General features: G+C 38.7%; 1 protein-coding gene across 15 annotated transcripts in view; it reads right to left on the bottom strand.

The window, feature by feature from the left end:
• Positions 1-251: 251 nt before the first annotated feature.
• The window catches only part of DDX4 (DEAD-box helicase 4), an 85956-nt gene continuing 65351 nt past the window's right edge, over positions 252-20856 (bottom strand). For all 15 annotated transcript variants that reach the window (XM_063664827.1, XM_054487972.1, XM_054487970.1 and 12 more), the window contains 4 exons: positions 3276-3375; positions 1869-2139; positions 1617-1727; positions 252-575 (listed from right to left, as the gene is read on the bottom strand). In XM_063664827.1, coding sequence (XP_063520897.1) covers positions 498-575; positions 1617-1727; positions 1869-2139; positions 3276-3375 — 560 coding nt within the window. In that variant the 3' untranslated portion in view covers positions 252-497. The remainder of the gene's footprint in view (positions 576-1616; positions 1728-1868; positions 2140-3275; positions 3376-20856) is intronic.

The raw sequence follows: 20856 nt of genomic DNA, 5'->3' as shown, positions 1-20856 counted from the left end.
ATCTGATGATCTAAAAATCAAAATCACTTTGAAAGGCTTAAGTATTCTACTTTTTCTTAAAGATTATCACATTATAGTGACACACTACTGTTTTAAAGACTCAAGTAAAAATGAGACCCAGTAATTTTTAACCAAAAGTGTATCATATCCTATTTGCTTGTTTTATAACATCAATAAACACTATAGTAAGACTTGGCATTTAAACATTAAACATGTCTAAGCCCCCTGAAGAATATACCAGAAATAAGAAAGACATTTAGAATGCTTTAATATTTCCAGTTAACACCGTTTGTATCAGTAACTGCAATGTTGTAAGTTTTAGCATCTCACATAACTAGTCAGTCAGGATTTTTTTTTTTTTTTTAAGTGTAGGAGTGAGAATACAAGGACAGGAGGAGCTATGAGAATGTCAAGTTTTATACTTCTGTTAAAAACTCAAAAATCAAAACTATTTTCTTCTCTGCATCAAAACCACAGCCTTGAAGGATGTTTTGGCTTTAATCCCATGACTCATCATCTACTGGATTGGGAGCTTGTGAAGAAGAAAACCCAGCTGTGTTCAAAGTGCTCTTGCCCTGGTAATTATTTAAAAAAAAAAAAAACAAAAAACAAACATTTAATTTTATGACAGCTTTAAAGTTACATCACTCAGACTGAGAGCAAGGACTCAAAGTATCTACCATGTCTTCCCCAAATAATCAAAGAACTTTATTCTCACTAAATCTGATTCACCTGAAAAAAGGCTCCTGTCAAATGAAGAAATCTAAATTGCACAAAATGTTTCAAGAAAAATATTTTTTAAGTCAATAGTTTTGACAAGTGGGGAAAACTTAATGCACTACACTCAATGAATCAGCATAACTATTTAATGAACATGCTCATTGTTTCTGTATAAAGGCGGTGTTCAGCCTATAAAAACCTGACATACCAGAAAAGACTTGTAGCCTCATGGCTGGGCGCAGTGGCTCATGCCTGTAATTTCAGCACTTTGGGAGGTTGAAGCAGGTGGATCACTTGAGGCCAGGAGTTTGAGACCAGCCTGGCCAACATGGTGAAACCTTGTCTCTATTAAAAATACAAAGAAAACAAAAAACAAAAAAAAAAACAAACAGCTGAGAATGGTGGCACATGCCTGTAATCCCAGATACACTGGAGGCTGAGGCACAAGAATTGCTTGAATCTGGGAGGCGGAGGTTGCAGTGAGCCAAGATCATGCCACTGCACTCCAGCCTGGACAACAGAGCCAGACACTATCTCAAAAAAAAAAAAAGAGAAAATAAAAGACTTGTAACCCCAGCAGGTCCTGTATTTTATATTAATTAATGTTGTCAGAATTCAAAAATTAAATAATTCCATCAGAAGTTTAAAAGATTCCAAATTAAAATTTAAAATCTGGGAAAGGAGACTGTTTAGGTATAAATCTCAAAGTTAATTCCTGACCTTTAAAACCAAAAATATGTATATACATAAAATGTTAATGAATAATAAAGTAGCTACCTTCCAGGCATGAAAACAATGGCTTGATTGTTAAATATTATAGTTACTTCACAATATTAAGCACAACATTTACAAAGAGTAACTAGAAGACAAGTTCTCAAGTTCTCCTTTCTACTAACCTTTCTAGTATCAACTGATGCAAACACGTTTCCTCTTGTACTACCACTGAAGCCAGGAATGTATGTACTAAAGGCAATTTCTTCCAACCATGCAGGAACATCCTGTTGAGCCTTTAAAAAAAATTGACTTCATATGCAACATAAAGTCTTAACGATTGGAAAAGTTTACTTGTTATATACATATGTATAAAATGTCTACTTTCAACAACAAAGTAAGAAAACTATCCATTCCATTATAAAAGTTTAACTTACATCTGTCAATACTTTTACTAGAGGCTGTGCTAAATGGTTATCTGATTCAAGATCAAAAAAGGAAATCGCTCTGCCAGTATTCCCACAACGACCAGTACGCCCAATTCGATGAACATATTCATCAATGGTAGAAGGAAGATCAAAATTGATAACATGTTGCACATTTTCAATATCCAGCCCTCTGGCAGCTACTGAAGTAGCAACAAGAACTGGGCACTTTCCATAGCGAAAATCTCCAAGAGCTTGCTCCCGCTCTCTCTGTTCCCGATCACTTGAAAGAAAAGAAAGCATGTTATTAGAACCACTCTTAAAATCATTAAAGTAAATCATTAAAGTTCAACATACAAATTTTTTAATAATAGTAAGAATAGCAGCATTTGGCTGGGCACAGTGGCTCACACCTGTAACCTCAGCACTTTGGGAGGCTGAAGCAGGTGGATCACAAGGTGAGGAGATCGAGACCAGTCTTGCCAACATGGTGAAACACCATCTCTATTAAAGACACAAAAAATTAGCTGGGCGTGGTGGCGTGCACCTGTAATCCCAGCTACTAGGGAGGCTGAGGTAGGAGAATCACTTGAACCTGGGAAGCAGAGGTGAGCCGAGATCGTGCCATTACACTCCAGCCTGGATGACTGGGCAAGACTCCGTCTCAAAAAAAAAAAAAAAAAAAAAGAATAGCAGCATTTAACATTCATGTTCACTTCTTACATATCAGGTACTATACTAATTCCTTACAAGCTACCATTTTATTTAATCCTCACTATAATACTTTGAGTTGCAAAAATTATCCCCATTTGCAAATGAGGTAAAGTAACAGCTAATATGTAGAGACAGACTACAAACTCAAGTCTGACAAAAATCAAATCCTATTATAATCTCTATGTTTTACAGTCTTGACATAAAATATACAACTACTTGATTAGAATGCTTGCTTAAAAATATATTTTTAAAGTATAATTTCACAACACTATATACTACGTGATATTTTAGGATCTACTAATAAAGTGCCAATAAAACTGTATTAATATGACATTTTAAAGCACTCCAATTTTAAAAAGGTCTAAGAAAGATTAGATTTAGCAAAGGAAAACTTGATAAGGGGCCAGAGATCCTTAAGTGAGATCTCTTGAAAAGTTTCCACTCCTTATTTTGAGGCTAAGGCAGACCTTTATCTTACCCACCACAACCACTTAGTTCTAAAAACTAAGAATGAAGATGAAAAATAATAGTTTAGTACTCCTGGGTATTACCCTTTTCCTCATATAAAGGAGAATAACAGTTTAGATCTGAGAGAATTCTGAATCTCAATCCTAGGATTATATCATATTAGTTATATAAACTGATATTTCTTAAATACCAAATAGAAGTCATTCCCCTAATAGGAAATTATATTCATCTACTCACCCATGAATACTTGTAGTTGATATTTTTTCTTGACAAAGAAAAGTTGCAATAAAATCTGCTTTTTTCTTAGTTTCAACAAAGACCATAGTTCTTTCATCCCCTACAAGACAATGAAATTATTAATATTCAAACTTCAAAATCAGGAAATGAAAAATAAAGCAGGGGTAGGAGGCAGTGCTTGAATACGAAACTTTGTCCACCACTGTATTTGTTACCAGCACCACAGCCAAGCCTGGTACATAAGAGGGACTCTAATTCCAGAATGGATATCAAAGACACAGGACTGTTTTCCTAGTTTAGGGATTTAAAAAATTAGCTTGTCCTTCCCCCTCCCAGGCCAAGACAAGAAGTAGAACCTTAGGGAAAGGTAAATCATATCTGCCTGCCAACTCTCAGTACTATAAAATTGTCTCAGTCCTTTCCTCCCCTCCATTTCCCTCGCTCTATAAATGTTTTTTGCTGTCTACCTCTCAAGATAATCCAATCTTTCATTCTCCCATGATTGCCCAAGGTGTTTACAGTAGTGGCATCTGACCTGGGGCTGCTTAACTCTATATAATCAGTGTTCCAAACATTATCTCTAATTCAAATCCCTTCATTCCCAAAATATTTTACATATTAAAAAATTAAATGACAACCTTATCCCAGGGTCTTAACTTGTTAAGGAATATTTACTCCTTAAAATATTTAACCCGTAGAAATTCAAGCATGGGCCGGAGATTTTCCCACACAGGGAATTTCCCTATAAAATGTTGGAGAAGAAAGATAATTTATAGCTTTAAAGCATATAAAAATGTATTACTGTTCATAATCTCTGTCCCCATTTCTCTGTCAGCTCACTTCATTCATTTATTCAGCAAATATTTACTGCCTACTAGATGCCTATCTATCACGTTTCTGTTGGAAATACAGAAATAAAAGCCCCTGCTTTCACTATGGGGAGGCAAATAAATATTATGCATTTAGTCCTAAAAAGGAAAAAATCAGCAAGATAAAGGGTCCAGAGATTATTACTTTAGATACTTTAAGATAGGCTTATTAGACAGGCCTACTTTAGATACCCCAATTAGATGGTATCTTAGTAAAGATATAAAGATAGCGAATTGTGCAGGTAGCTAGGAAAAGAGCTTAAGGAAGAGTGAAAGACAAGTCTAAGCCTCTGAGAAATGCGTGTTCTTTTTTTTTTTTTTGAGACGGAGTCTCACTCTGTCGCCCAGGCTGGAGTGCAGTGGCACAATCTCAGCTCACTGCAACCTCCGCCTCCCGGGTTCACGCCATTCTCCTGCCTCAGCCTCCCGAGTGGCTGGGACTACAGGCGCCTGCCACCACGCCCAGCTATTTTTTTTTTTGTATTTTTAGTAGAGACGGGGTTTCACCGTGTTGGCCAGGATGGTCTCGATCTCCTAACCTCGTGATCCGCCCGCCTCGGCCTCCCAAAGTGCTGGGATTACAGGCGTGAGCCACCGCGCCCGGCCCCTACAGAAGTATTAACACATTAAATTACAAAGTCTCTTAAAGGAATTCTATTCAAATTTGTTTATAAAGATGAATAAAAGAGAAATGTTATCGAGGTAAATATTCCTAAAATCTCAGAAAGTAAAGAAATTGAACTTGTACTTTTGAAAAATATACTTTAAACTATATTAAACTTTTGAAAAAACTTACTACAAGAATCAGAAACATTTTAAGAATCCAAGTTCACATAATTAAGTGAAATCTTTGGTAAATGAGACTAATACCTTTAGTTAAAAAAAAAAAAAACACCTTTTCCCTATTATCAGTGTAAAGTTTAACACACTTATTCTACTTGGGTTTGTTCTTCCTAATGTATAGAGGTTTACTAGCCAAATAAGCTAGTATTATTCCTCTATGATGTTTAATAGTATGAAAATGGAAATCTGTGTTCAACTAAATTTAGTCATTTATTCAATAGTATTTATGTTTTGAAAAATATCATCTTGAAGATAATTTCCAAAATCTTCAGGTAGCTGAAAACAGTAGACAATGCTTGTGTATGACATCTCCCAGTTTCCCATCTCCCTGCTCCCAATTTCCTTTATGAAATAGAAGTTACTATGATTAAAAGATATAATTAACATAAGTGGTTGCAACTACACTAGGGAATAACAGTGACAGAAATAAAAACTGTAATTGCTTTTGTTTCAAGGAAAAAAAGTAGTTTAGTGGCTTTCAAACATTTTGGTCTGTGTTACCTTTAAACTCATAAAACACTGACAATCCTGGAGTTTTTCTTGTGTGTTTTGATATTTACCATATTAAAAATTAACACCAAGATAATCTTTAATTATATGAACAATATTTGCATATTAAAATAAATAATTCTTAGTATAATTATGAAAATTATTTTTACCTTGCAGACCCCATTAGGGGATCTTAGAGAACCTGGGGGAGACATATTTTGTCCTAAAATGCCAGTTTGTTCCAGAACACTGAAAAAGCATAATGAAAGATAAAACTAGGAAACTGAATTTTATCTGCTTTAAAACACTTGGGTCAAAATAAGCTATAAAAGGTGTTAACATTCTAGCAAAGGTCACTCAGTTTGGATGGAATTACTTTCTTAATTACTGTTTAATGCTTTCACTTATAATACGAGTTTTTTTTCCTCAGAGCCATTACACTGGATAAAAAGTTATTCTTTATCTTCCTTGTAATCAGCCTAGACAGCAGAGATTCTGTTGACTTTATTAGGTTTAAAAAAAAAAAAAAAAAAGACTAAAGAAGGGAAAAAAAGAAGAAAAAAAGACTAGAGAAAAGGTTACCTATTTATGAAAGAGCTGTGGTTATTTACAACCATGTTACTTTCTATGTTTACTTCTAAATGTTTTGTCACTTCAATTAAATTGATAACCAAATAGTTTCTCTGATACGCCACGAATCTTACACTAATCAAATATTCAACTCTCCTCTGACAACTCCTTTTGTCTTTTTAAGATCAAATTATAAATTTAGAAGAAAAAATTCACCTAGAAAACTTTTGAGATTTCTCAGAGAGAGCCCCAGGAAAAGCACAAAGGTTTTTCACTTTATAAAGGAAGGGATTCTAGAAATTATTTTTAAAAATGTATTACTATTTAAGAGTTGTATGGTAAAAGTTGTCAAAGCAGAAAAGACTACACTTTTCCAAGATTAAAGAGAATAGGTAAATACAGGTTGAACATTCCTAATTTGAAAATCCAAAATCCCAAACTCTTTGAGTACTGACATGATGCTCAAAGGAAACGCTCACTGGAGCATTTCAGAGTTTTAGATTAGGGATGATCAAGTGACAAACATACTGCAAATATTCCAAAAGTTAATTTAAAAAAATCTGAAACATGGCCAGGCATGGTGGCTCATACCTGTAATTCCAGCACTTTGGGAGGCCAAGGCGGGCGGATCACCTGAGGTCAGGAGTTCTAGACCAGCCTGGCCAACATGGTATAACCTCATCTCTACTAAAAATACAAAAATTAGCCAGGCATGGTGGCGGGCACCTGAAATCCCAGCTACTGGGGAGGCTGAGGCAGGAGAATCGCTTGAACCCAGGAGGTGGAGGCTGCAGTGAGCCGAGATCACGCAGTCACCTCTAGCCTAGGTGACAGAGCGAAACTCCGTCTCCAAAAAAAGAAAAAAAAAAATCTGAAGCACTTCTGGTCTCAAGCATTTTGGATAAGGGATACTCGGCCTCTATTTTTTTTGTGTGTGTGTGTATGCTTTATGGGAGTCCCTCATGATTTGTAAATTCTCTCACCATCCAAAGTATATTTTTACCCTCAGGAGAAACACTGCTCAAAATTCTATAAAGTAATTCTATAGAGTTTCCCTATATTTATCAAAGTCCTGAAGGTATGCTGCCTGATGCAACAGTACACTGTTGCCAGTCATAATTTCACTTTTTAAAACGTCTATAACCTTACTTCTCCATAACTTGAATCTAGCATCTTCTTCAGTGGTTCTTCACTAGGGATGTACATCAGACTTACACATGGCATTCTGTAAAAATATAAATGTCTGGACCCTATTCTACATCTACAGGTGAACTCAGTTCCCATTTTGTCTTTCATTGTGCTTTTTCAATGTTCTGGAACAAACTGACACTTTATGACAAAGAAAGTCTTTCCCAGAGTCTCCAAGATCCTCTAAAGAGGTCGGCGAGGTAAAAACAATTTTCATAATTATACTACTAAATCTATTTACTTTATATTCTTGATATGAAAAACTGTATCTGCCCATTTTCATAAATCAGGTTTCTTCTTTGAAAATAAGCTTAATCAGGGGTGGAGCCAAGATGGCCAAATAGGAACAACTCCAGTCTACTGCTCCCAGCATGAGCGACGCAGGAGACAGGTGATTTCTGCATTTCCAACTGAGGTACCGGGTTCATCTCACTGGGGAGTGTCGGAAAGTGGGTGCAGGACTGAGGATGCAGCGCACCGAGCGTGAGCTGAAGCAGGGCCAGGCATCGCCTCACCTGAGAAGCGCAAGGGGTCAGGGAATTCCCTTTCCTAGTCAAAGAAAGGGGTGACAGATGGCACCTGGAAAACTGGGTCACTCCCACCCTAATACTGCACTTTTCCAACGGTCTTAGCAAAGGGTACACCAGGAGATTATATCCCACGCCTGGCTCAGAGGGTCCAACACCCACGGAGCCTCGCTCATTGCTAGCACAGCAGTCTCAGATCAAACTGCAAGGCAGCAGTGATGCTGGGGGAGGGGCGCCTGCTATTGCCGAAGCTTGAGTAGGTAAACAAAGCAGCCCGGCAGCTTGAACTGGGTGGAGCCCACCACAGCTCAAGGAGGCCTGCCTGCCTCTGTAGACTTCACCTCTGGGGGCAGGGCACAGCCAAACAAAAGGCAGCAGAATCTTCTGCAGACTTAAATGCCCCTGTCTGACAGCCTTGAAAAGAGTAGTGGTTCTCCCAGCACGCAGCTGGACATCTGAGAACGGACAGACTGCCTCCTCAAGTGGGTCCCTGACCCCCGAGCAGCCTAACTGGGAGGCACCCCCAGTAGGGGCAGACTGACACCTCACACGGCGGGGTACTCCTCTGAGACAAAACTTCCAGAGGAACGATCAGGCGGCAATATCTGCTGTTCACCAATATCCGCTGTTCTGCAGCCTCCACTGCTGACACCCAGGCAAACAAGGTCTGGAGTGGACCTCCAGCAAACTCCAACAGACCTGCAGCTGAGGGTCCTGACTGTTAGAAGGAAAACTAACAAACAGAAAGGACATCCACACCAAAACTCCATCTGTACGTCACCATCATCAAAGACCAAAGGTAGATAAAACCACAAAGATGGGGAAAAAACAGAGCAGAAATACTAGAAACTCTAAAAATCAGAGTGCCTCTCCTCGTCCAGAGGAATGCAGCTCCTCACCAGCAATGGAACAAAGCTGGATGGAGAATGACTTTGACGAGTTGAGAGAAGAAGGCTTCAGATGATCAAACTACTCCGAGCTAAAGAAGGAAGTTCAAAGCCATGGCAAAGAAGTTAAAAACCTTGAAAAAAAATTAGACGAATGGCTAACTAGAATAATGAATGCAGAGAAGTCCTTAAAGGACCTGGTGGAGCTGAAAACCAAGGCACGAGAACTACGTGATGAATGCACAAGCCTCAGTAGCCGATTCAATCAACTGGAAGAAAGGGTATCAGTGATGGAACATGAAATGAATGAAATGAAGTGAGAAGAGAAGTTTAGAGAAAAAAGAATAAAAAGAAATGAACAAAGCCTCCAAGAAATATGGCACTATGTGAAAAGACCAAATCTACATCTGATTGGTGTACCTGAAAGTGACAGGGAGAATGGAACCAAGTTGGAAAACACTCTGCAGGATATTATCCAGGAGAACTTCCCCAATCTAGCAAGGCAGGACAACATTCAGATTCAGGAAATAGAGAACGTCACAAAGATACTCCTCAAGAAGAGCAACTCCAAGATACATAATTGTCAGATTCACCAAAGTTGAAATGAAGGAAAAAATGTTAAGGGCAGCCAGAGAGAAAGGTCAGGTTACCCACAAAGGGAAGCCCATCAGACTAACAGTTGATCTCTCCGCAGAAACTCTACAAGCCAAAAGAGAGTGGGTGCCAATATTCAACATTCTTAAAGAAAAGAATTTGCAACCCAGAATTTCATATCCAGCCAAACTAAGCTTCATAAGTGAAGGAGAAATAAAATCCTTTACAGATAAGCAAATGCTGAGAGATTTTGTCACTACCAGGCCTGCCCTAAAAGAGCTCCTGAAGGAAGCACTAAACGTGGAAAGGAACAACTGGTACCAGCCACTGCAAAAACATGCCAAACTATAAAGACCGTCGAGGCTAGGAAGAAACTGCATCAACTAACGAGCAAAATAACCAGCTAACATCATAATGACAGGATCAAATTCACACATAACAATATTAACCTTAAATGTAAATGGGCTAAATGCTCCAATTAAAAGATACAGACTGGCAAACTGGATAAAGAGTCAAGACCCATCAGTGTGCTGTATTCAGGAGACCCATCTCACGTGCAGAGACACACAGACTCAAAATAATGGGATGGAGGAAGATCTACCAAGAAAATGGAAAACAAAAAAAGGCAGGGGTTGCAATCCTAGTCTCTGATAAAACAGACTTTAAACCAACAAAGATCAAAAGAGACAAAGAAGGCCATTACATAATGGTAAAAGGATCAATACAACAAGAAGAGCTAACTATCCTAAATATATATGCACCCAATACAGGAGCACCCAGATTCATAAAGCAAGTCCTTAGAGACCTACAAAGAGACTTAGACTCTCACACAATAATAATGGGAGACTTTAACACCCCACTGTCAGCATTAGACAGATCAATGAGGCAGAAAGTTAACAAGGATATCCAGGAATTGAACTCAGCTCTGCACCAAGCGGACCTAATAGACAACTATAGAACTCTCCACCCCAAATCAACAGAATATACAGTCTTCTCAGCACCACACCGCACTTATTCCAAAATTGACCACATAGTTGGAAGTAAAGCACTCCTCAGCAAATGTAAAAGAACAGAAATTATAACAAACTGTCTCTCAGACCACAGTGCAATCAAACTAGAACTCAGGATTAAGAAACTCACTCAAAACCGCTCAACTACATGGAAACTCAACAATCTGTTCCTGAATGACTACTGGGTACATAACGAAATGAAGGCAGAAATAAAGATGTTCTTTGACACCAACGAGAACAAAGACACACCATACCAGAATTTCTGGGACACATTCAAAGCAGTGTGTAGAGGGAAATTTATAGCACTACATGCCCACAAGAGAAAGCAGGAAAGATCTAAAATTGACACCCTAACATCACAATTAAAAGAACTAGAGAAGCAAGAGCAAACACATTCAAAAGCTAGCAGAAGGTAAGAAATAACTAAGATCAGAGCAGAACTGAAGGAAATAAGAGACACAAAAAACCCTTCAAAAAAATCAATGAATCCAGGAAGTGGTTTTTTGAAAAGATCAACAAAATTGATAGACCACTAGCAAGACTAATAAAGAAGAGAGAAGAATCAAACAGACGCAATAAAATATGATAAAGGGGATATCACCACCGATCCCACAGAAATACAAACTACCATCAGAGAATACTATAAACACCTCTACGCAAATAAACTAGAAAATCTAGAAGAAATGGATAAATTCCTGGACACATACACCCTCCCAAGACTAAACCAGGAAGAAGTTGAATCTCTTAATAGACCAATAACAGGAGCTGAAATTGAGGCAATAATTAATAGCTTGCCAACCAAAAAAAGTCCAGGACCAGATGGATTCACAGCCGAATTCCACCGGAGGTACAAGGAGGAACTGGTACCATTCCTTCTGACACTATTCCAATCAACAGAAAAAGAGGGAATCCTCCCTAACTCATTTTATGAGGCCAGCATCATCCTGATACCAAAGCCTGGCAGAGACACAACAAAAAAAGAGAATTTTAGACCAATATCCCTGATGAACATCGTTGCAAAAATCCTCAATAAAATACTGGCAAACCGAATCCAGCAGCACATCAAGAAGCTTATCCACCATGATCAAGTGGGCTTCATCCCTGGGATGCAAGGCTGATTCAACATACATAAATCAATAAACGTAATCTAGCATATAAACAGAACCAACGACAATGATTTTCTCATATAAACAGAACCAACGATATATGATTATCTCAACAGATGCAGAAAAGGCCTTTGACAAAATTCAACAACACTTCATGCTAAAAACTCTCAATAAATTAGGTATTGATGGGACGTATCTCAAAATAATAAGAGCTATCTATGACAAACCCACAGCCAATATCATACTGAATGGGCAAAAACTGGAAGCATTCCCTTTGAAAACTGGCACAAGACAGGGATGCCCTCTCTCACAACTCCTATTCAACATAGTGTTGGAAGTTCTGGCCAGGGCAATCCAGCAGGAGAAGGAAATAAAGGGTATTCAATTAGGAAAAGAGGAAGTCAAATTGTCTCTGTTTGCAGATGACATGATTGCATATCTAGAAAACCCCATCGTCTCAGCCCAAAATCTCCTTAAGCTGATAGGCAACTTCAGCAAAGTCTCAGGATACAAAATCAATGTGCAAAAATCACAACCATTCTTATACACCAATAACAGACAAACAGACAGCCAAATCGTGAGTGAACTCCCATTCACAATTGCTTCAAAGAGAATAAAATACCTAGGAATCCAACTTACAAGGGACGTGAAGGACCTCTTCAAGGAGAACTACAAACCACTGCTCAATGAAATAAAAGAGGATACAAACAAATGGAAGAACATTCCATGCTCATGGGTAGAAGAATCAATATCATGAAAATGGCCATACTGCCCAAGGTAATTTATAGATTCAGTGCCATCCCCATCAAGCTACCAATGACTTTCTTCACAGAATTGGAAAAAACTACTTTAAAGTTCACATGGAACCAAAAAAGAGCCCGCATCGCCAAGTCAATCCTAAGCCAAAAGAACAAAGCTGGAGGCATCACACTACCTGACTTTAAACTATACTACAAGGCTACAGTAACCAAAATAGCATGGTGCTGGTACCAAAACAGAGATATAGACCAACGGAACAAAACAGAGCCCTCCGAAATAATGCCGCATATCTACAACCATCTGATCTTTGACAAACCTGACAAAAACAAGCAATGGGGAAAGGATTCCCTATTTAATAAATGGTGCTGGGAAAACTGGCTAGCCATATGTAGAAAGCTGAAACTGGATCCCTTCCTTCCACCTTATACAAAAATCAATTCAAGATGGATTAAAGACTTAAATGTCAGACCTAAAACCATAAAAACCCTAGAAGAAAACCTAGGCAATACCATTCAGGACATAGGCATGGGCAAGGACTTCATGTCTAAAATACCAAAAGCAATGGCAACAAAAGCCAAAATTGACAAATGAGATCTAATTAAACTAAAGAGCTTCTGCACGGCAAAAGAAACTACCATCAGAGTGAACAGGCAACCTACAGAATGGGAGAAAATTTTTGCAATCTACTCATCTGACAAAGGGCTAATATCCAGAATCTACAATGAACTCCAACAAATTTACAAGAAAAAAAAGCAAACAACCCCATCAACAAGTGGGCAAAGGATGTGAACAGACACTTCTCAAAAGAAGATATTTATGCAGCCAACAGACACATGAAAAAATGCTCATCATCACTGGCCATCAGAGAAATGTAAATCAAAACCACAATGCGTTAGAATGGCGATCATTAAAAAGTCAGGAAACAACAGGCGCTGGAGAGGATGTGGAGAAATAGGAACACGTTTACACTGTTGGTGGGAATGTAAACTAGTTCAACCATTGTGGAAGACACTGTGGAGATTCCTCAAGGATCTAGAACTAGAAATACCATTTGACCCAGCCATCCCATTACTGAGTATATACCCAAAGGATTATAAATCATGCTGCTATAAAGACACATACACACGTATGTTTATTGCGGCACTATTCACAACAGCAAAGACTTGGAACCAACCCAAATGTCCATCAATGATAGACTGGATTAAGAAAATGTGACACATATACACCATGGAATACTATGCAGCCATAAAAATGATGAGTTCATGTCCTTTGTAGGGACATGGATGAAGGTGGAAACCATCATTCTCAGCAAACTATTGCAAGGACAAAAAACCAAACACTGCATGTTCTCACTCATAGGTGGGAATTGAACAATGAGAACACTTGGACACAGGAAGGGGAACATCACACACCTGGGCCTGTCGTGGGGTGGGGGGAGGGGGGAGGGATGGCATTAGGAGATATACCTAATGTAAATGACGAGTTAATGGGTGCAGCACATCAACATGGCACATGTATACATATGTAACAAACCTGCACGTTGTGCACATGTACCCTAGAACTTAAAGTATATAATAAAAAACGGGTTTACTGTAAAAAAAAAAAAAAAAAAAAAAAAAAAAGAAAATAAGCTTAATCAGATTTTTTGCCTAGTATTTTTTGAATGGCTTTATTACCTTTATTTTGCATGTCATAGAAAAAAATTTATCAGTAGCATTATTCTTATCATGAACCTTCCTCAGACCCTCGATATTTAACAATTACCGGTAACAAATTTACCATGATCATTAAATCTGTCATCTTCAGACAGCTTTTGTTTTCTTTAGATGCTTGCCCAAAGGCTGTGCTGTAAGCTATAGATCAGAGTCTATGTCCTAAAGGACAGACTCCAAGCCTTGTGAAGAACTATTAATACTTCAAAGAATAGAGTCTTGGGTAGAAGGTTCTAAAGTTGACTGCTTTGACAACTTTTAGACCCTATCACTGGACTTAGTGAGATTTCCAGGACTAGTCCTTCTAGAGACAGAATCATGCAAGCTGATCCCTAACATATACAATGAAATAAGAATTACATAAGGACTGAATGAGTTTATGGAGAAAATCTCTCTGTGGTCATTTGTTTGCAATACTGTTAATATTATTTTAATATTCTATTTTCTGGATATATGAAGAAGCCTTTTTTCCTCTTAAGCTAGCTGTCATCTACACATTTTAGTAGACTCTGCTTTTGTAAACTAAAATCAAACATTCTAAAATCATATCTGATCTCGCATCTCACTGACACCCCATCCCAACCCAAATTCAGATTTCTTAACTAAGTCTCCTTACTTTTTATGGTAGTTATCTGCAACAGTTAAATAAGAACCTGTCTGCCTCCTTTAACCAAGATATAAGTGGACAAGTTACCTGTGCAACTAACATCTCACCTGGATTTCATATTTGAAAACGGCATGGTAGGTAGGACCAGATACTTTTTTTTAAGCAACAAAGGTTGGCTTTCCTTATGGAACCAATGCCTAAGAAGACCTCCCATATAAGCTGACCTGGTGCTTGGCTTACATGGCCCAGCCTTGGAGATTTTAAGGAAGGTCATACACTTCCTGACAGGACAGGAACCACAGGAAATATGGGGGACCTTTAGTAGAGTGAGATTCACTCCAATTTATAGGTACTGCAGGTGAAACCTAGCAGAGAGAGTTTCTAAGACTTAGTTTCCTATCCCTTAGATAGCAAATAATAAAGGATTTTTAAAGTTCAATCTGATATTCCTTATGAAAACTTCCAGACAAAAGTTAATTTTGTGACTTTAGTAAGTCAATACCGTTCGGCAAACTGAAGGAGGCCTATTTATTGTTAATGAACAATCTTGCTGCACCCATGCCAATAAGCAAGCCAAACATAAGACCAAACTTCTTGTCATCAAGACTATCTCTGAGATTATTATGGTCATGAGGTAGATACAGGCTGTCAGAAAAAATTATGGAAGAATCTGAAGTAAGCAAAAAAGATTACTGTCCAGCACACTCTTTGTGCCTTCTATATTCTTTTTCATAACTGTTGCAATGGATATCAATGCCAATGATTCTCAGTAAAAATGCAAATAAAGTTTTCCCCTGAAATGTAATTGATTATTGCATTTGAATAATGACCAGTTTTACATCTCTCTCTAAATTAATTTTAGCATTCTTTTTTTTTTTTTTTTTTTTTTTATTATTATTATTATTATTATTATTATTATTATACTTTAGGTTTTATGGTACATGTGCGCAATGTGCAGGTAAGTTACATATGTATACATGTGCCATGCTGGTGCGCTGCACCCACCAACCTGTCATCTAGCATTAGGTATATCTCCCAATGCTATCCCTCCCCCCTCCCCCCACCCCACAACAGTCCCCAGAGTGTGATGTTCCCCTTCCTGTGTCCATGTGTTCTCATTGTTCAATTCCCACCTATGAGTGAGAATATGCGGTGTTTGGTTTTTTGTTCTTGTGATAGTTTACTGAGAATGATGATTTCCAATTTCATCCATGTCCCTACAAAGGACGTGAACTCATCATTTTTTATGGCTGCATAGTATTCCATGGTGTATATGTGCCACATTTTCTTAATCCAGTCTATCATTGTTGGACATTTGGGTTGGTTCCAAGTCTTTGCTATTGTGAATAATGCGGCAATAAACATACGTGTGCATGTGTCTTTATAGCAGCATGATTTATAGTCCTTTGGGTATATACCCAGTAATGGAATGGCTGGGTCGAATGGAATTTCTACTTCTAGATCCCTGAGGAATCGCCACACTGACTTCCACAAGGGTTGAACTAGTTTACAGTCCCACCAACAGTGTAAAAGTGTTCCTATTTCTCCACATCCTCTCCAGCACCTGTTGTTTCCTGACTTTTTAATGATTGCCATTCTAACTGGTGTGAGATGGTATCTCATTGTGGTTTTGATTTGCATTTCTCTGATGGCCAGTGACGGTGAGCATTTTTTCATGTGTTTTTTGGCTGCATAAATGTCTTCTTTTGAGAAGTGTCTGTTCATGTCCTTCGCCCACTTTTTGATGGGGTTGTTTGTTTTTTTCTTGTAAATTTGTTGGAGTTCATTGTAGATTCTGGATATTAGCCCTTTGTCAGATGAGTAGGTTGCGAAAATTTTCTCCCATTTTGTAGGTTGCCTGCTCACTCTGATGGTAGTTTCTTTTGCTGTGCAGAAGCTCTTGAGTTTAATTAGATCCCATTTGTCAATTTTGGCTTTTGTTGCCATTGCTTTTGGTGTTTTAGACATGAAGTCCTTGCCCATGCCTATGTCCTGAATGGTAATGCCTAGGTTTTCTTCTAGGGTTTTTATGGTTTTAGGTCTAACATTTAAGTCTTTAATCCATCTTGAATTGATCTTTGTATAAGGTGTAAGGAAGGGATCCAGTTTCAGCTTTCTACATATGGCTAGCCAGTTTTCCCAGCACCATTTATTAAATAGGGAATCCTTTCCCCATTTCTTGTTTTTCTCAGGTTTGTCAAAGATCAGATACTTGTAGATATGTGGCATTATTTCTGACGGCTCTGTTCTGTTCCATTGATCTATATCTCTGTTTTGGTACCAGTACCATGCTGTTTTGGTTACTGTAGCCTTGTAGTATAGTTTGAAGTCAGGTAGTGTGATGCCTCCAGCTTTGTTCTTTTGGCTTAGGATTGACTTGGCGATGCGGGCTCTTTTTTGGTTCCATATGAACTTTAAAGTAGTTTTTTCCAATTCTGTGAAGAAAGTCATTGGTAGCTTGATGGGGATGGCATTGAATCTGTAAATTACCTTGGGAAGGATGGCCATTTTCATGATATTGATTCTTCCTACCCATGAGCATGGAATGTTCTTCCATTTGTTTGTATCCTCTTTTATTTCCTTGAGCAGTGGTTTGTAGTTCTCCTTGAAGAGGTCTTTCACATCCCTTGTAAGTTGGATTCCTAGGTATTTTATTCTCTTTGAAGCAATTGTGAATGGGAGTTCACTCATGATTTGGCTCTCTGTTTGTCTGTTATTGATGTATAAGAATGCTTGTGATTTTTGCACATTGATTTTGTATCCTGAGACTTTGCTGAAGTTGCTTATCAGCTTAAGGAGATTTTGGGCTGAGACAATGGGGTTTTCTAGATATACTATCATGTCATCTGCAAACAGGGACAATTTGACTTCCTCTTTTCCTAATTGAATACCCTTGATTTCCTTCTCCTGCCTAATTGCCCTGGCCAGAACTTCCAACAATATGTTGAATAGAAGTGGTGAGAGAGGGCATCCCTGTCTTGTGCCAGTTTTCAAAGGGAATGCTTCCAGTTTTTGCCCATTCAGTATGATATTGGCTGTGGGTTTGTCATAAATAGCTCTTATTATTTTGAGATACGTCCCATCAATTCCTAATTTATTGAGAGTTTTTAGCATGAAGGGTTGTTGAATTTTGTCAAAGGCCTTTTCTGCATCTATGGAGATAATCATGTGGTTTTTGTCTTTCGTTCTGTTTATATGCTGGATTACATTTATTGATTTGCGTATATTGAACCAGCCTTGCATCCCAGGGATGAAGCCCACTTGATCATGGTGGATAAGCTTTTTGATGTGCTGCTGGATTCTGTTTGCCAGTATTTTATTGAGGATTTTTGCATCAATGTTCATCAAGGATATTGGTCTAAAATTCTCTTTTTTTGTTGTGTCTCTGCCAGGCTTTGGTATCAGGATGATGCTGGCCTCATAAAATGAGTTAGGGAGGATTCCCTCTTTTTCTATTGATTGGAATAGTTTCAGAAGGAATGGTAACAGCTCCTCCTTGTACCTCTGGTAGAATTCGGCTGTGAATCCATCTGGACCTGGACTTTTTTTGGTTGGTAAGCTATTGATTATTGCCACAATTTCAGCTCCTGTTATTGGTCTATTCAGAGATTCAACTTCTTCCTGGTTTAGTCTTGGGAGGGTGTATGTGTCGAGGAATTTATCCATTTCTTCTAGATTTTCTAGTTTATTTGCATAGAGGTGTTTGTAATATTCTCTGATGGTAGTTTGTATTTCTGTGGGATCGGTGGTGATATCCCCTTTATCATTTTTTATTGCATCTATTTGATTCTTCTCTCTTTTTTTCTTTATTAATCTTGCTAGCGGTCTATCAATTTTGTTGATCCTTTCAAAAAACCAGCTCCTGGATTCATTTATTTTTTGAAGGGTTTTTTGTGTCTCTATTTCCTTCAGTTCTGCTCTGATTTTAGTTATTTCTTGCCTTCTGCTAGCTTTTGAATGTGTTTGCTCTTGCTTTTCTAGTTCTTTTAATTGTGATGTTAGGGTGTCAATTTTGGATCTTTCCTGCTTTCTCTTGTGGGCATTTAGTGCTATAAATTTCCCTCTACACACTGCTTTGAATGCATCCCAGAGATTCTGGTATGTTGTGTCTTGGTTCTCGTTGGTTTCAAAGAACATCTTTATTTCTGCCTTCATTTCGTTATGTACCCAGTAGTCATTCAGGAGCAGGTTGTTCAGTTTCCACGTAGTTGAGCGCTTTTGAGTGAGATTCTTAATCCTGAGTTCCAGCTTGATTGCACTGTGATCTGAGAGACAGTTTGTTACAATTTCTGTTCTTTTACATTTATTGAGGAGAGCTTTACTTCCAAGTATATGGTCAATTTTGGAATAGGTGTGGTGTGGTGCTGAAAAAAATGTATATTCTGTTGATTTGGGGTGGAGAGTTCTGTAGATGTCTATTAGGTCCGCTTGGTGCAGAGCTGAGTTCAATTCCTGGGTATCCTTGTTGACTTTCTGTCTCGTTGATCTGTCTAATGTTGATAGTGGGGTGTTAAAGTCTCCCATTATTAATGTGTGGGAGTCTAAGTCTCTTTGTAGGTCACTCAGGACTTGCTTTATGAATCTGGGTGCTCCTGTATTGGGTGCATATATATTTAGGATAGTTAGCTCTTCTTGTTGAATTAATCCCTTTACCATTATGTAATGGCCTTCTTTGTCTCTTTTGATCTTTGTTGGTTTAAAGTCTGTTTTATCAGAGACTAGGATTGCAACCCCTGCCTTTTTTTGTTTTCCATTTGCTTGGTAGATCTTCCTCCATCCTTTTATTTTGAGCCTATGTGTGTCTCTGCACGTGAGATGGGTTTCCTGAATACAGCACACTGATGGGTCTTGAGTCTTTATCCAGTTTGCCAGTCTGTGTCTTTTAATTGGAGCATTTAGTCCATTTACATTTAAAGTTAATATTGTTATGTGTGAATTTGATCCTGTCATTATGATGTTAGCTGGATATTTTGCTCGTTAGTTGATGCAGTCTCTTCCTAGTCTCGATGTTCTTTACATTTCGGTATGATTTTGCAGTGGCTGGTACCGGTTGTGCCTTTCCATGTTTAGCGCTTCCTTCAGGAGCTCTTTTAGGGCAGGCCTGGTGGTGACAAAATCTCTCAGCATTTGCTTGTCTGTAAAGTATTTTATTTCTCCTTCACTTATGAAGCTTAGTTTGGCAGGATATGAAATTCTGGGTTGAAAATTCTTTTCTTTAAGAATGTTGAATATTGGCCCCCACTCTCTTCTGGCTTGTAGGGTTTCTGCCGAGAGATCCGCTGTTAGTCTGATGGGCTTCCCTTTGATGGTAACCCGACCTTTCTCTCTGGCTGCCCTTAACATTTTTTCCTTCATTTCAACTTTGGTGAATCTGACAATTATGTGTCTTGGAGTTGCTCTTCTCGAGGAGTATCTTTGTGGCGTTCTCTGTATTTCCTGAATCTGAATGTTGGCCTGCCTTGCTAGATTGGGGAAGTTCTCCTGGATAATATCCTGCAGAGTGTTTTCCAACTTGTTTCCATTCTCCCCGTCACTTTCAGGTACACCAATCAGACGTAGATTTGGTCTTTTCACATAGTCCCACATTTCTTGGAGGCTTTGCTCGTTTCTTTTTATTCTTTTTTCTCTAAACTTCCCTTCTCGCTTCATTTCATTCATTTCATCTTCCAGGGCTGATACCCTTTCTTCCATTTGATCGCATCGGCTCCTGAGGCTTCTGCATTCTTCACGTAGTTCTCGAGCCTTGGTTTTCAGCTCCATCAGCTCCTTTAAGCACTTCTCTGTATTGGTTATTCTAGTTATACATTCTTCTAAATTTTTTTCAAAGTTTTCAACTTCTTTGCCTTTGGTTTGAATATCCTCCCGTAGCTCGGAGTAATTTGATCGTCTGAAGCCTTCTTCTCTCAGCTCGTCAAAGTCATTCTCCGTCCAGCTTTGTTCCGTTGCTGGTGAGGAACTGCGTTCCTTTGGAGGAGGAGAGGTACTCTGGTTTTTAGAGTTTCCAGTTTTTCTGCTCTGTTTTTTCCCCATCTTTGTGGTTTTATCTACTTTTGGTCTTTGATGATGGTGATGTACAGATGGGTTTTTGGTGTGGATGTCCTTTCTGTTAGTTTTCCTTCTAACAGACAGAACCCTCAGCTGCAGGTCTGTTGGAGTACCTGGCCGGCCGTGTGAGGTGTCAGTCTGCCCCTGCTGGGGGGTGCCTCCCAGTTAGGCTGCTCGGGGGTCAGGGGTCAGGGACCCACTTGAGGAGGCAGTCAGCCCGTTCTCAGATCTCCAGCTGCGTGCTGGGAGAACCACTGCTCTCCTCACAGCTGTCAGACAGGGACATTTAAGTCTGCAGAGGTTCCTGCTGTCTTTTTGTTTGTCTGTGTCCTGCCCCCAGAGGTGGAGCCTACAGAGGCAGGCAGGCCTCCTTGA

This window comes from Pongo pygmaeus, chromosome 4, assembly GCF_028885625.2.
Source record: "Pongo pygmaeus isolate AG05252 chromosome 4, NHGRI_mPonPyg2-v2.0_pri, whole genome shotgun sequence".
Lineage (NCBI taxonomy): Eukaryota > Metazoa > Chordata > Mammalia > Primates > Hominidae > Pongo > Pongo pygmaeus.
The sequence above is the reverse complement of the archived record's forward strand: the minus strand, read 5'-3'. Positions and strand labels throughout refer to the sequence as shown.